General features: G+C 39.3%; 1 protein-coding gene across 1 annotated transcript in view; it reads right to left on the reverse strand.

Moving 5' to 3' along the window:
• Positions 1–441: 441 nt before the first annotated feature.
• LOC127661444 (anoctamin-5-like) overlaps positions 442–17,454 on the reverse strand; it is a 49,617-nt gene continuing 32,604 nt past the window's right edge. The window contains exons 8-20 of the mRNA XM_052152166.1: positions 13,544–13,678; positions 12,407–12,512; positions 12,253–12,313; positions 11,603–11,754; positions 7,022–7,096; positions 6,593–6,821; positions 6,240–6,418; positions 6,033–6,130; positions 5,293–5,423; positions 3,690–3,895; positions 2,954–3,156; positions 2,766–2,871; positions 442–1,891 (exon numbers count right to left, since the gene is read on the reverse strand). Coding sequence (XP_052008126.1) covers positions 1,670–1,891; positions 2,766–2,871; positions 2,954–3,156; positions 3,690–3,895; positions 5,293–5,423; positions 6,033–6,130; positions 6,240–6,418; positions 6,593–6,821; positions 7,022–7,096; positions 11,603–11,754; positions 12,253–12,313; positions 12,407–12,512; positions 13,544–13,678 — 1,903 coding nt within the window. The 3' untranslated portion in view covers positions 442–1,669. The remainder of the gene's footprint in view (positions 1,892–2,765; positions 2,872–2,953; positions 3,157–3,689; positions 3,896–5,292; positions 5,424–6,032; positions 6,131–6,239; positions 6,419–6,592; positions 6,822–7,021; positions 7,097–11,602; positions 11,755–12,252; positions 12,314–12,406; positions 12,513–13,543; positions 13,679–17,454) is intronic.

Here is a 17,454-nt window from a genome sequence, read left to right on the forward strand (position 1 = left end):
GGTGATGTATGATAGCTTTACTTTCAGAAATTGTATCAGAAGAAAAGTCCTTAGAGTTTATAGGGATATTTCACCCAAAAATAAAATTCTCTCATCATTTACTCACCCTCATGCTATCCCAGATGTGTATGACTTTCTTTCTTCTGCTGAACACGAAGATTGTTCGAAGAATTTTTCAGCTCTGTAGGTCCATACAATGCAAGTGAATGGTGATCAGGCTTTTATTGCACCATAAATCACAAAGTCAGCATAAAAGTAATCCATATGACTCCAGTGTTTTAATATGTATTTTAATTAGTATTTAATATGATCAGTGTGGGTGAGAAACAGATCAATATTGAGGTTGATTTTTAAGAAGAGTATCTTAGCTCTGTTGGTCTTTACAATGTTGGTCCTATCTCCTTTTTTACTATAAATCTCCATTTTCATTTTCAAAATGTGAAAGACTGAAAGTGAACGTGGAGATTTATAATAAAAAAGGAGATAGGACCAACATTGTAAAGACCAACAGAGCTAAGATACTGTTCTTAAAATCTTTGTTTGTTTTCTGCAGAAGAAAGAAAGTCATCTGGGATGGAATGAGGGTGAGTAAATGATAAAATAATTTTCATTTTTGGCTTAACTATCCCTTTAAATCTTGTGAAAATAGCACAATCCTTCCTTGTTGAATTCTGACCAGATAACAAATGAGCTATATGATTAGTCTGCAGCAATAAATATATCCTAAAAGAAATATTATTACAAACCCTCATATTAATCAATATTACACTGAACAGAATGAGTAAATGGAAAACTTTACACAAGGAACAGCATTTTTTCATCGCATCCGCGTTCAAAAAAATAAATATAAATAATCTCAACTGAGACATTATTTGATATTCTTTGGCACAGTACAAAGAATCAGTTTGATGTCTGGTTGTACAGTATAGTTAGATGAGCAAGCAGACATGTCTCTCTCAACTCTTTGAGAGATAACAAAGAATAATCGCTAATCCTTAAACACCCTCACAAAAAATTGAAATAATAATGATTAAAAGAAGGAAAAATAAACAAAAAAGTCAAGATGACATGCATACAAGTGCCTCTTTCACAGTCAGACATACAGGGCAAAACGTGCAAATGACTTCTAAACAAAAATAATATAATGGCAGCAAGCAGCTGGATAGACGTAAAACCTATATTGCCTCCAAAAAAAAGTTTTCAAAAGTCTTTTCATTTTCATATCTAAATATTTACAAGCTGCCTTCACAGCAAAACTGTCTCCTGGGACAAACAAAAGAGCTGCATTCCAGAAGGTTTGCTGCTGAAATGACAATGTAGGTCTGTCTCCAAGCCTTTCACCATTATAATGCTTAGTAACTGAGCACAGCTTTGTTTTTGAAAGGGCATTATATACTGTAAGTGCACTCTAGATTCATGTAAAGCATAGATATTGAGAGAAACACAAAATAAGCTGTACTGATCACTCAGACAGAAAAAAAGCAAGTTGCAGAGTAGTTTAATTTCGTATGAGGCGAGTGCAGTTCCTTTTGCAGTTGTCAGAATGAGGGCAGATTTGTTTTGCAATAAAATGTATGAAGGGGTCCAAAGGATTAGAGTCCTCCATGCTATCCCATTGCAGAGTACAGTTTATTTAGTAGTCCTGAATGCTCAGGGATATTTAAATACATTAAGAAAGCACCTGATGTTTATTTGGACTAGAGGGCAGCAGTGAGGTCGTTTCTGTGGACAGGCAGAAACTCTGGCTGAGCTGCATTTTGAGTTTCTCCACTTCATAGTTGTGCAGGTATTCCTGAACCAGATAGCGTTCCCGTTTTATACGAGCCTTCACTTCTGACGGCACGTCTGGAATCAGCCAAGCCACAAAAAACTTCACTACAAATACAATGTGCTGGGAAAGGAGAGCAAAGAAAGCAACAGCCATCACAATCACATCCTACAACTTAATTTAAACAAAGACTGTCCTATAATTTCTTCTAAGCTGGTTTGTGTCAGTGTTGGCCATGTTCACAGTTCTTTATACTAATTTACTCACACGCTAGTGCCGCAATCTCCTGCTCAAGTTTTGTGAGGTTTGTGAATTACATATCCTGTATTTACATGAGGTATCTGCATATTTGCAGATGGTATATGATCAGAGTTTTATTGATATTTGTATTTATATCATTAAACAAGACAATTAAAAGATATATGGAACTGTTGAGGAGATATAGAGAGAGAATGAAACACATGAGCATTTTAAATGTCATGAACTCCTGTGCATCTGTCAGGGCTCTGATACGCAGGACAATTTAAATGAGACGTTGTTGTACGCAGGTTTATTATTACAGTAACACAATGTCACGTAACAACAAAACAAATTGTGATTGGTCGTTTATATGTCTCAGACGGCTCCCTTACATGCAAGCAGGCGATTCTTGAGAAACGAGTCGGCCAAACACCAAAATGTATTGGCCGATCTGTCTATAATAAAAAAATTCTGAAAATCTGCAGATTTATAGCCATGCCGATATATCGGTTGACCACTACATTCAACCTCCTCTCAATCTGCTTCAAATCAGAGCCATCAAGCTGGGTTTTTAACTTGAAGATGTTTTAAACATAGATAGAACTACTTAAAACAAGTTAAAGCCCTTGAGATATAATCATGCAAAAAAAAAAGATTATTTATTTTATTACTGTGTGTTCATTTTGTTATCTCCAGGTACTCTAAAATTACATGTACTTTCAATTTGTTTAATCCTTTGGCTTAAGCAATTTCTTACTTCCATAGTGATGATGAAGGCCATTTTAGCAGCCAAGATGTGCCAGAACTGCATTGTGTGCCAATATTGCTTTTCATGGCCAGGTGGGTATCTGTAGTCCCGATAACTGAGGGAAAAAAATACAATTGCTGAGGTCTACATAGACTATAATTCTCCCGATCCCACACAGACACACAAAGATGAAATACCGGCATGTTGTGATGGTAGTGATATTAAACCAAGAGGGGTTTTCTCCGTGCTCAGGGACATTATCATCATGGATCTGAGAGATGTTGTACATGGACAGGCTGTTGGTAATGTAACCTCTCATAGTGGCCTCTCTGCCAGGGTGGTAGGCGTACAGATATACCAGGCGAGGAATCATATCTGATGTGAATGCCACGATGAAGGCCTGAGGAGTAATGAATAGAGAGAAACAAAGGAATGACAATGGATTACATGCACAGTGGAAACTGCTTGATTGCAATTAATAGTGAGGGCCTATTATTAAAAGGGAAAGGCATTGCTTACCAGTTAATTGGATAGTTCACAAAAAAAAAGAAACCTGTCTCTTTTACTTACTCTCTTGTGGTTCCAAATCCATATGACTGGCTTTCTTTAGTGGAACACAAAATTAAACATTAGGCAGTATGTTAGCCTCAGTCACCATTCATTTTCATTGCATCTTTTCTCCATGAAATGAAAGCGGATGTGACCGAGGCTACCATTAAACAGAAGTAACTTCAACAGTTGTGTTCCACAAAAAAATGTTACAAGAGTTTGGAACACCATGAGGGTGATTAAATGATGACAGAAATAAAAAAAAAATTGGTGAACCATCCCTTTATCTATATTTAAAATGAGCAAATTGTGCACACAGGCCACATCCAATGTTAAATAAGACAGAAGAAAATGAAGTATAACAAACCAGTTTACAGTTCTTACATTTGTGACCACAGACAAGATGGCAACCACATTAAGGATCTCTTCCCAGGCACCAATGTTGCGTGCTTTTGCTGCCACTGGCCTTTGGAACTGTGTGGTAAACTTCCAAGCATCAACTCTTATCTCCAGAATGTTGTTAAAGAGGGCAAGAAGAGGGGCCAGTGGAAAAGAGGCCACAAAAAGTGTTATGAAGCCAAACTGAATCACTGTTAAAAAGACACAGGAAACTAGTTCAGTTAAAAGACTGACAGATGCTCATGAAAACCCCTTACTCCTTAAATGTTACATCTATAATGAATATGAAGTTTCTACTTTGAAAAGTAGCATTTGTAACATTTAACTTGCACAATGACAAAAACTATAATTTCTTTGTATTATTACTTAATTATTTTATAAAGTTTAACCTGTTGATATGCACCCCCTTTTTGAGCACAAACCATGAAAATGACTTGCCTGAACTTAAATGGTTGTATTTACTGGCTTTATTTCCCAAGTTTCAGAATGAATATATGTTGTTAGAGAAGCTGAAGTTTATAGTAATGGAAATATTTTGTGCTGAACATGTTTTTATCATCTAAAAAAACAATAATAAAATTGCCAAGACAACCCAGAAATGTTCTCAAAGCCACAAGTCTAAAGAAGTTGTGTTTCAAATTTGAAGAGGATCTAACAAAAAATGAGTTTCCTTTAAGCTTTTTTCTCTGTAAAATCACTGCTGGTGTACAGAGTAAAATTAAGGCTCCGTCTTTCAAGACGACACAAAATCTGACTGCACTGCTCTGCTATTATGAATAAAACTATGCTGCATTTTTAAAAATAGATTTTGGAGACAGGCACGTTTTTTTTACAAGACTCTAATATATAAGATAATATAGTTTTACAACATGAATGCTGCTCAGATTGCATAGTTTGTTGAAGAACGATGACGAAGAGTAATTCTTTCAGGCGAGATCATGTAAACAATGGAGAATATATCAATATTTCTCAGATTTGTCATTTTTAAGGACAAAAAGCTGTTGGATGTTTTTCAATGAACGCTTGTCATGTACAATTGACCCAAGTGTGTCGAACTGGATTCATCTGGCGATCTTGTTTTCGTAACAAATGTATGATGTCCGTTTTGATATTGCATGTTTTCATTTGTACTCCTGGCACAAATAACTACATTTCTGTTTCTGGAGCATTGCTATCATGAAACAGAGATTGGATATCAATGTTGAACCCTTAGACCTTTGAAAAGATGTAAAATTTGTTAACATTAATTACATTTATAGACGGTAAATTATATATTAAATGTAAGCAGAGTGACGTCAATACCGCATGCGGGGGAATTGCGTATCAACAGGTTAAATGTACCCTTAAATAGACAGTTCACCCACAGTTTGTTCCAAACCCGTATGACTTTATTTTTTCCATGGAACACAAATTCACTTGAATTGCATCTTTTTTTTATTTTCTTTTTAATACAATCAATGAAAAGTTTGGAACAACATGAGAGTAAATACAAGATGATATAGTTCTCATTTTGGGTGAACTATCCCTTTAAGGAGTTCTCATACGTCAACTTCCATAACATTTAAATGTGTATTTGAGTAAATCGTACCCATCTCAAGGTACTCATAGAAGAGCCCAAACTGGCTGAAATTCTGCAGATCGTGGTCCTGCTCCCATCTACTGTATGTGCTTTCTGGATGACTCCGCCCTTTTCTGCTGCCCCACCAGTTTCTGAGAAGTCTGTGACACAGGCACAAGGGACCATTGTGTTTTTTTTGTTTTAGATGGAGTATAACATGTCACACCACAGGACATGTCAACTTCCCGAAAGTGTATCATGTCAACAACCCATTCGCAATATATACAGTACTGTGCAAAGGCACATAAGATGCTTCACAAAAGCATCTGTCTAAAGATGGATTTTATATCTTCAGCTTTAGAGTGTCAATAGGAAAAATGCATTTTAGACTCCCAAACATTACTTTTGCAAATAGAAAAGATTAGAATAGAAGAATAGGGAGCCCTGCATCAGATGTCAGGGCACCCACAAAGCCCCCCACTTAAAATCGTGTCTGTCTGAGATAACATATAGAGACAGAAGCAATTGAGACAGCCTAAATAGATAGAAAAACTGTGGTGAATTCTCCAAGAAGCTTGGAACATCCTATCTGCCAACAACCAAGAAAAACTGTATCCAGGTGTACCTAGGAGAATTGGTGATGTTTTAAAAGCAAAGGTGGTCACACCGAATACTGATTGAGCTTTTTTATGTTTACTGAACTTCGTGTGACATTAAGTGATAAATGAAAACTATTTATGTCATTATTTTTGAAGACATCCATTCCTTACGGCAGCAGAGCCTCCTGGACATTCCCAACCATCTGTTTTCCAGCCATGATGATGAGGAGCTGCGTGCTGAGCTCAATCAGACAACCCCCTGGGGCACACTAAACAATCAAATGTTCAACACTCTTTATAACTATTCATGCACACATTCCAGTGAATAATTCAATAATATTAGGTCTTCTTGAGTACTGGTTTTTAAAATCGTCTCACCTCTTCATTTCTCAGAGTGCTCCACTTTCCAAACATGTAACTGTAGTTGCCTGGATAACCCACAAACTTCCCTTTAAAAAAGGCCACATAGAAACAGGAAGAGTAGTAGTTCACAAACTGGAACATGAACATCTTCATAGTCAGCTTATTCTCATACTCCAAATGGGTCTTGGGGATTTCTGGGAGTTAAAAATAGAAGAAGTTAAGCAAAAAAGAAACATTTTTCAACACAGCTGTACAAACAGAAGAGATAATAAATAAAGATTCCAGTGCTTTGGATGCATAATCAATGTAATGTGACAAAGTCAATTAAATATATATTGACTCTCGTTTCTGATGGGATTGTTGCTCACCCATATCAGTGATCCAAATGGCCACATATTCATAGAGGAAGTTGAGGATGAGAATAATAACAAAGTTGATGCATGAAGCGGTTACAGATGTGGCAAGCTGAGGGGTGATAAGGGAGCCCACCAGCTGGATCTTACTTGTGGGGCTGTCTTTCATGATACTGGCAAACGCTGCATAAACTGCTAATCTGTATGCTATTACTCCCATTATACAGGCCACGATCAGAAATGTCTAATAAACACAAGACAGGGAAAAAACTTTTAAAAGGCATTGAAAGTTTGAATTTCTTTCTTAATTTGATTGTTTAAATGAACCGTCAAAATTGTAATAATCCTAAAATATTTCTGCATCAAAATAAATCCAACTGAATGACAACTTGTGAATCTACTGTGTATAAACAGCAATTTCATAGGTTTAGCTTACTTACTCACCCAGAACAGCACAGTTGCTCCAGACAGGCAGTATCGAGCACACTTGCTGGGGAAAGGAAGATAAGGCTCCATTTCCTGTGACCATAAAGAGCGTCAGTAAGTCAAGAACCACAATTTTGTGTTCATCCACAATTATAAACTCAATCAAGTACAATTTGCTTTGAGTCACGATCAGTTTTTACCATTTTGTCTCCACAGTTGGGAAATTATTAAAATGTATATGTAAATTCAAATTATAATATAGAACAGGGCTAAAGGCTCTTTTTAAGGGCTCTTTTTTAAAAATCACTTTTGATTTTATTTTCTCCCAAAACACTAAACAGCAACAAAAACACTACTTTCCTAAACACCTGTTTGTCACTATACACTGCAAAATATTCCCGATCCATGAGATCATTGCGAGCAATGTCTAAAGTTTGATTTTGAGGTAATATGTAATCATTTTTTAAATTTAGCAAATTTATGTAGAAAATAAGAATCCCTGAAACTATTACATTTATTTTGAGACAAAATATTTATGTAATTTTATGTTTTGTTCAAGGAAATTAAATCAAAAGTTTTTTTAATAATTGTCCAAAAAGTGAAAGGATAGTATTTATGTTAAAAAGACCCCCTGTTGTAGGGGCTAAAGGTCCCCATAAAACACATTGTTTATCTTAAGTGGGGCGAATAGATTTGTTATGAAAAATGTTCTAAGTGGTCTCACATTGACTGATCCAACCACAATGGAGATTCATTTGTTTATAGAATACTTGAGATGTAATGAAATGTCATTGAAATTAACAGGAAATTGTGCACCCTTTTCTGAATTGGTTATTTTGAATAAGTTGAAAACTGTTGCCTAGTAACTCCCTATATTTACACAATAAGACCTTTCCCCACTGCAGGTACTAAAGCCCTGTGGTGGGGGCGTTGTTGATGGCCAGCTTGTGAATGGAGAGCAAGATCAGGAGATGAGAACGGTAAGGATCATCACCTAGCAATGATTGTCTCTAACAGCTGTTTGTCATTGCAGCGAGAGTGTATACAGGTTTTAAGAGCGAGCCAGATGTCAGTGAAGAGAGAGAGAGAGAGAGTTGAGCTACCAGCGTATGGGTGAACCAGAAATGAGTTCTGCTGAAAAGCAAACATTGAGTGCATGTTATAAAAATGTAATTATCTTTCGAGTTGGATTTCGCTAATATAAGAATCCCACAGTGACTGGTCCAGCCCGGTGGTGCTGGTTCAGAAGAGCAATGGCTCGGTCCGGTTCTGTGTGGATTATAGAAAGGTCAATGAGGTGTCTACATTTTACGCGTATCCAATGCCCCGTAGTGGCGAACTGCTTGATCAGTTGGGCGCGGCTCGCTTTTATTCAACACTGGATTTAACAAAGGGTTATTGGCAGATCCGAAAACGGCCTTCTCCACAACGTTTGGCTTACACCATTTCATGACCATTCCATTCGGTTTGTTTGGGGCTTCGGTTACTTTTTAGTACCTTATGGACCGAGTCCTAAGACCACGCTCTGCATACGTCGCTGCCTATCTGGATGACATCATTATACACTTTAATGATTGGCAGCGGCACATGCATCATCCAAGGTCAGTTCTGAGGTCGCTTTGATGGGCGGGACAAACACCAAGAAGGGCACAATTGGATGGGTGGATGTACGGTATCTGGGGTTCCACTTGGGTCATGGGCAGGTGCATCCCCAAATTAAGGACTGCCTGAGACCCAAGACCAAAAAGGAGGTGAGACAGTTCCTGGAGCTAGCTGGCTATTATAGAAGGTTTGTGCCTAATTATTCGGTCGTCACCAGCCCGCTGACCGATCTCACATCAAAGGGAGCCCCATACCTGGTCCAGTGGTCAGAGCCATCCCAACAGGCTTTTATGCAGGTGAAAGCTGCACTTTCTGGTGGATCATTGTTACATGCTTCTGATTTTTCTGTGTAGTCCCAGGTCAAGTCAAGTCAAGTCAATGGTTTTTATTGTCGTTTCAACCATATACAGTTAGTACAGTACACAGCAAAACGAGACAACGTTCCTCCAGGACCATGGTGCTACATAAAAACAACAAAGGACCAACACAGAACCACATGAGACAACACAACGAAATAAAATACCTATATAAAATACCTATATATACCTATATAAAGTGCACGTGCAAACATGTGCAAAGTACGGGACAGTACAACAAATTACTGACAATGAACAGGACAATAGACACAGTGCAGCACCGACCAGTACTCAGTAGTGCAAAAAGATAACGGTTTCTAAAAACGTAAACATAACATACTATGAGATAGTGTTCTATGCACATAGCAGTTATTGGGGTAGCAGACAGTTATAAAGTGACAGTAATTATAGTGCAACTCAGGACACGTGTGTGTGTGTGTCAAACCAGTCTCTGAGTATTGAGGAGTCTGATGGCTTGGGGGAAGAAGCTGTTACACAGTCTGGCTGTGAGGGCCCGAATGCTTCGGTACCTCTTGCCAGATGGCAGGAGGGTAAAGAGTTTGTGTGAGGGGTGTGTGGGGTCGTCCACAATGCTGGTTGCTTTGCGGATACTGTGTTTTTTGTAAATGTCTTTGATGGAGGGAAGAGAGACCCCAATGATCTTCTCAGCTGTCCTCACTATCCTCTGCAGGGCTTTGCGGTCCGAAACGGTGCAAGTCCCAAACCAGGCAGTGATGCAGCTGCTCAGGATGCTCTCAATAGTCCCTCTATAGAATGTGGTGAGGATGGGGGGTGGGAGATGTGCTTTCCTCAGCCTTTGAAGAAAGTAGAGACGCTGCTGTGCTTTCTTGGTGATAGAGCTGGAGCTGAGGGACCAGGTGAGGTTCTCCGCCAGGTGAACACCAAGGAATCTGGTGCTCTTGACGATCTCCACAGAGGAGCCGTCGATGTTCAGCGGAGTGTGTTCACCTTTTGCTCTCCTAAAGTCAACAACCATCTATTTTGTTTTGTCAACATTCAGGGACAAGTTGTTGGCTCTACACCAGTTCGTCAGCTGCTGCACCTCCTCTCTGTATGCTGACTCGTCGTTCTTGCTGATGAGACCCACCACGGTCGTGTCATCTGCGAACTTGACGATGTGGTTCGAGCTGTGCATTGCTGCACAGTCGTGAGTCAGCAGAGTGAACAGCAGTGGACTGAGCACACAGCCCTGGGGGGCCCCAGTGCTCAGTGTGATGATGGTGGAGATGCTGTTCCCGATCCGGACTGACTGAGGTCTCCCAGTCAAGAAGTCCAGGATCCAGTTGCAGAGGGAGGTGTCCAGGCCCAGCAGGTTCAGCTTTCCAATCAGGTGCTGGGGAATGATTGTGTTGAATGCTGAGCTGAAATCTATGAACAGCATTCGAACATATGAGTCCTTATTGTTTAGGTAGTCGAGGGGGAGGAGTGCCCGGTGCTGTACATCAACCGGAAGCTTTCGGAGAGAGGCGAAGTACAGCACCGTTGAGAAGGATGTCTGGCCATCAAGTGGGTGGTCCTCATCCTTCGGTACTACCTCCTGGGTTGGGCTTTCATCCTCTATTCTTGATACATTTTGTGACCAGAAAAAAATGCTAATTTACTTTAGGTGTGCCTTAAGGCCGCTTTGCCTTAAGCAGCCAAAAAACAATAAATACACAGTAGACCAAAGTTAACCTTGCTCTTAAAAGAGATTAATTCTTCAGGTGGTTTGCATAAAATACATTATCACATAATTAAAACAGCTTAGCCCTAAAAGTCAGTAAGGCTAAAATTATTTCGGATCAAGAGAAATAATATATAACAAGATAGAATGAGAAAACTCTAGAACTATATTGTTAACATGTGGAACAATTACTTATAAAGATGGCTGACTTTAAAGAAGCAAGACTTTTGAAATGATGAATATGTTTGAAAATATATGTCAAAAACAGGTTTGGGCAAATTATGTAAATATTTCCTCAGATCATGCATATTAAGGCAGATATTTCCAGGCAGCTAAATGCCAACTCAGTCAACAAGAGTATTTATATTACACTAAAGTATGAATTCATATAGTATTGCAACATACTTTAACTATGCACATGAAACGCATATAAAGTCTAACCATTTACATGCATATTCTGATGATATACTCTGCTATTTGTATCATGTTCAGTTGCGTGTTTAGCAATTTTTTATAATTATGTCATTCATTTCAAGCATACACTCCTGTTCCTAAATGGTAGGACTGATTTCATAGTGTACTAAATATATTATGTAAAACTCAAATGTCATATACATTTTACTGTGGCGGGGGGTGTCTGTGTGCACAAGTTGTTTAGTTAACCACATGTGGGTTTGTGTGTGTGTGAAAAAATCATTTACCGAATTAGGGCATGTTTCAGGACCAATGTCCTTGTTGGTCTTGGAAAAACATTTATATCAAACAATCAGATTTCAGGGTTGGGTTTAGGGTTAGAACTAGGGTTAGGGTCTTGCACAAACATTCTGATCAACTGGCCATTTCCTGTAATTTACAGATTTTGGCCTATAAGAATGTTGTTCCAGGACTAACAAAGAATGTTGATCCATGAGCATGTCCTGCTTGACTACATAAACACCATTTTGTGTTTGTGTGTACCTGCGTGATGCGGTTGAGTCTGCGGTCTGTGCACTTCAACTCAAACTCTGGTCTGATCTGGAGCTGCTGCTGTTCCTCTTCAAAGTCCACAAGATCCCACTCATACTCCAGACGGGCCTGCCGCCGCTTCCAGAACTCCAGGAACAGGGTCACTGTAATCCGTCCAAAGAGAGAGAAAAAGACAATCAATTACAAGCAATCTCACTATTTTGCTTCGCCCAGAAATGAAATGACCATAGAATAGCAGATTCAAAGTCACAAGATTCAGACCTAAAACAGTTCTATTTTCATTTAACCAGCTTTATTGTATCAGTGCCCTTTTATCAATATAACAAGGTCTTTTAACAAGGTCTTACAACAATTATAAGCCAAATAAACATTTCTTAATATACAAGTACACAGCTCACTGAATGTAGGGATATTCACACAGTACTGATTAATCAAATCTCTCCATAAGAAGGACTAATTTTCAGCCCATGTGAAATTAGTTCAGTTCAGTAATGGATAATCAATATGCATGATTCTACAGACAATGATACATTTTCACAATGCACAATTATGCTCCTTCATTACAGATTCAATGTTGATCAAATGCTGTGACCAATTATTTGTCAATATGAATACTTTGAAATGCTTTAACAAACACTCACCCCAAATGCCCATGAACACGGCAAAGAACACCGTTCCCTCATTATCAAATAGATGAGATTGCTGAGAAAAGAGGATAACAAATGAGTAAAGGAGAATTCCTTTAGCAGTTGTTAGCATCTTGCTAAACAGTTTATCTAGAATTTCCATCCTCACCCAAGAGGACAGACAAGTTGAACTGAGCTTCCAGTAGCTGCACTTTTTATCACAGAGTGGACACATTACAATCTTCCCCCCAATGTCTGGGTCACAGATCTCCTTACTGTAAACACACGCATACGCACACACGCGCGCGCAGAGAGAGAGAGAGAGAGAGAGACAGAGGAATATTACATGAAATGCAGAACTGAATATGCCCAAAATCTCAGTTCCTCTGTGGGCACTAGTTTAAAATAAATAATTTACTCACCCTTATGTTGTTCCAAACCTGCATGACTTTCTTCCATAAAGCACAACAACACATAGGCTGAATGTTATCTTCAGTCAGCATTAATTTTCAGTTGTATGGAAAAGAAATGCAATGAAAATAAATGGTGACAGAGGCTAAAACATCTCATGTGTTCCATGGAAGAAAAAATGTAATTCGGGTTTGAAACAACACGAGTATGTAAATGATAGAATTTTCATTTTTGGGTGAACTAACCCTTTAAGCCTGCAACACAGACTACACTCATTGAGTGTACACTCACTTTATTAAGAAAACCTGTACATCTATTTATTCATGCGATTATCTAATCAGCCAATTGTATGGCAGCATTGCAGTGCATACAAATATGCAGATACAGGACAGGAGCTTAAGTTAATGTTCACATCAACCATCAGAATGGGGAAAAATGTGCTCTCAGTGATTTGGAGCATGGCATGATTGTTGGTGCCAGAAGGGCTGGTTTGAGTATTTCTGTGACTGCTGATATCCTGGGATTTTTACACACAACAGTCTCTAGAGTTTACTCAGAAGGGTGCAAAAAACTAAAAACATCTGGTGAGCGACAGTTCTGCAGACAGAAATGCCTTCTTAATGAGAGAGGTCTACAGAGAATGGCCAGACTGGTTCTCAGATAACTCAGATAACCACTCTATACAACTGTAGTGAGCAGAATAGCATTTCAGAATGCACAACAAGTCGAACTTTGAGGTTGATGGGTTACAACAGTAGAAGACCATGTCAGGCACTGTATTAAGACCATAGTGTTCCATCTTTTCTTCTGAACACTTAAAGAAATATAAATCAACTTTATTAAGGGTGCAGATGTGCATTCATCTTGATCCCATATATCCATCAGAGCCACTGACCTTGTGATGTTGTCATCGTAACTGAGCACACCGTAAACAAAGCAGATCAGCCCCATGACTGCAGCAAAAAACAGCATTTCTGTGTAAAAGCCCAGCCAGGCAAAATAGATACCAATCTTCTCACCATAGTACTTCCTGTGACAAAGACACAAACAGAAATTGTAATGCAATTGTTTGATATGCTGCTATAATAAGATGGGGTGGTGGTGGCGTAGTAGTCTAAACCACATAACTGGTAAACTGGTAATCAGAAGGTCGTTGGTTCGAACCCCACAGCCACCACCATTGTGTCCTTGAGCAAGGCACTTAACTCCAGGTTGCTCCGGGGTGATTGTCCCTGTAATAAGTGCACTGTAAGTTGCTTTGGATAAAAGCGTCTGCCAAATGCATAAATGTAAATGTAATAACACATCTACTACAACTGTCTGTAAGACGTAAAAATCAGTTGAATTGGGGAGTCACGTGATGCCATGCAAGGAGCGGATGTGTAAACGGTGAGCTCTGGGCACTTAGCTAGTTTTTCATTGCTGCACTAATGGGGAATTTGGTCTTTTTAATCTTGTTTTTGACACACAATCTATGTTTTCTAATTTGTCAAAATGTAAAATGTTAATATGAGTGGATTGTCTCTCTCCAGGTGGAATAAGAATGGGTTGGGTCACCCCATAAAAAGAAGGAAGGTTATTTCTTTTCTTAAGCATAAGAAATATGATATAGTGTTCCTTCAAGTAACACATCTTTCCCCACAGGAAGTTAAACAATTTGGGAAGATATGGGGTGGAAATGTGGGGAGTCAATACATTGAGAAGTAAATATCTACAATTCAAATGTCTCAAACAGATTAAAGATAAATTAGGAAGAGTCATTATTGTTTTAGCAGAAATTCAGGGGCAAAGGCTATTTTTAAATATTTTGGCTAATATTTACTCACCTAATGCTGATGATCAGGGCTTTTTTTAGATCTTATAGGGATGTTGCAAGGTGTTGGCACCACTCATGATATAATATTGGGAGGAGACTTTCATCTTTTGATGGACTCGGTCTTTGATCATAGAGAAGCAAAAGTGTGTAAGCTCGCTAGTGCAACATTAATGCTTCACAGGATGTGTAAAAATCTTGGATTACAGATATTTGGAGACTCTTGAACCCATTTTGTAGGGACTATAAATTTTTTTCCATCAGTCCATAAGATTTACTCTAGAATATAACTTTTTTTTTTATATCCAAGTCCATAATTTCATCTGTTGTTGATTGCTGAATTGGAAACATCTTAGTCTCAGATCACGCTCTGATGTTTAGAGGTGTTGCCACACATGGAGAAAAATAAATCATATAGTTGGCGCGTTAATGTATCACTTTTGCAAAATCCTGATTTCCAACAAATGCTAAAGACTCAAATTAATGTCTACATGGAGACCAAATGGTCCTCCGTATCCTCTGTGGGTGTGACCTGGGAGGCACTTAAGGTGGTTCTTAGGGGTCGGATTATACAGTATGCCTCATTCACCAAAAAATCCAAAGCACAAGAACTCGTGGAGTTGGAAGAGAATATTAAAAGTACCGAGACAGAACTGAAGCGCCAAATGTCATCTGATGGCCCGACAGAATTGACCCGATTGAAATGCAGATATAATACTATTTTGTCGTAGAAGGTGGAGTTTTGGCTATTCAGGGCAAGTAAGTCATATTTTGAGTCGGGGGACAAAGCAGGGAGGCTTTTGGCTAGATATATAAAGCAGAGAGATTCTTTTTATACCATTCCCTCAGTGAAATCTACTGATGATGAAATTTTTACCACAGCCATTGATATTAATAATGGTTTTAAAGAATTCTATCTTGATTTCTATAGTTCCACGTCGTCTTCTACTGATGAGGATATTAGAAACTTTGTGGAACCATTAAATCTCCCTTAACTGACGACTGAGCAAAAACATTATCTTGATTCTGAGATAACCTTGGAGGAGCTTGAAGAGGTAATTTAGGCCCTGCACACAGACAAGGCTCCGGGGCCAGATGGCTTTGCCGCTGAATTGTTGAATCAGGTGGGTTTTATTCGGGGGCGTAGCTCTTCTGATAACATTAGGCGTTTCATCACTATCATGTGGTCAGTGGTGAATGATCAGACTCCGGTTGCTACCATCTCACCTGAAGCCGAAAAGGCACTTGATATGGTCAAATGGGATTATCTTTTTAACATTTTGGAAATGTACAGGTTCGGGAATACTTTATGGATTAAGTATTGAATGGATTAAGTTACTTTATAGACACCCGGTAGGGGCGGTTCAAACAAATTGATTAATTTCAGATTATTTTACTCTGGATAGAGGCACCCGGCAGGCCCCTCCCTGGTTTTGTATTGAACAGAAAGTCCTTGCCCCTATTTTGCCATTGCAAAGCCTTTCTATCAAACTAACCGGAGAAGTTAAGTCACACCCCATTGTCTCACATTTGCAAGTGGTTTGGAAAAAAGTGTCCTGAGTGTTTAATTCAGACATTTATTTAAATGTTGCCTCAAGCATATGGCTGAATCCTAAATTACATTTTAATAATCCCCTTTCTGTTGGTCAGAGTGGATTGTGAGGGGGGTTACTACACTCGGTGACCTGTATGAGAGTGGTGTGTTGAGATCTTTTGAGAATTTGGTTAATCATTTTGGATTCCAAGATCTCAGTTTTATGGGTGAGATTGTGAGACTAGGATTAAAAAAAATGTAAAGTCTGCATATAGAGATGCAAGGTTTCACCTTATGCAGTTTAAAAAAATATATTTTATTGGACCCCCTCTAGATTATATAGGCTTGGTCTTAAAAACACATCCACCTGCTGGCGATACCAATCAGAAGTTGGAGACACAACCGTGTCTTTTGGGGGTGTGTTATGATCTAAGACTTTTGGTTGAAGTTTCAGAGTTATTTGTGTGATGTTTTGGGCACTGAAATTTTACTTTGCCCCCAGACTTTATATTTTGGGCAGTCCTAAATTTGGGGGACAAATATATAAATAAATTGGGTTCTGACTAGCTGTCACGGAGCGCTCAGCTACGCCTCCCGCTGGTTTCATCCGCTCCCTCTCCCCGGAGTTTTAGAACTGCACTTCCCATCTTTCCCTCTGGCCATTATCTATCTCCATCCCTGCCTGGTTTACCTGATTATCCTCATCACCGTCACCTGTTCATCATTATCTCCCCTATATCTGGACTGCCCCGTTCATTGTCACTTTGCGAAGTGTTGTTTTGCTCAGCTAACATTACCAAGCGTTATTCCCTTATCCCTGTTACTATCTGGACCTTAGATCTCTGCCTGGACTCTCGACTCTGTGAACCCTTGCTGCCTGCCCTGACCCTTGCCTGTGTCTGATTACGAGTACTGGATTATCCCTTCATCAGAGCCTGTTTCTGTTTATGTCTGCTTCTCTCTGTTTGATCGCTTGTGTTAATAAACTACTGCAAATGGATCCAAACGCCTCTGCCTCTGCACTACAGAACACTTCGCCACCACAGGATCCAGCAGATTTGTTCCGCCTAGCCCACGAGGTTTCTTCACAAGCATCGGAGTTGGTTACACATCGTCAGCTGCTGGTCAAACTGACTACTCTCACTGAGGAACTAGTGAAATCTGTACGAGCACTCACCCCAGCGATCACGGCCGCCAATCAGGCTCCATCGCCCGCCGCACCTGCTTCTTCACAGCCTGTTGTGAGTACCCCTTCCAGCAATCCCAAAATGTCATTCCCCGAAAAGTTCACTGGATCACCCATCACGTGTAAAGGTTTTTTGATGCAGTGTGAGATCTACTTTAACCAGTCACGGGAGCATGCCACCGACGACAGCCATATCTCCTTTGTGTGTTCGCTCCTCACTGGAAAGGCGCTGGAGTGGGCAACGGCGATGTGGTCAGGAGGTCAGCTCTCTAC

The sequence above is a fragment of the Xyrauchen texanus genome, chromosome 2 (assembly GCF_025860055.1).
Source record: "Xyrauchen texanus isolate HMW12.3.18 chromosome 2, RBS_HiC_50CHRs, whole genome shotgun sequence".
NCBI classification, from domain to species: domain Eukaryota; kingdom Metazoa; phylum Chordata; class Actinopteri; order Cypriniformes; family Catostomidae; genus Xyrauchen; species Xyrauchen texanus.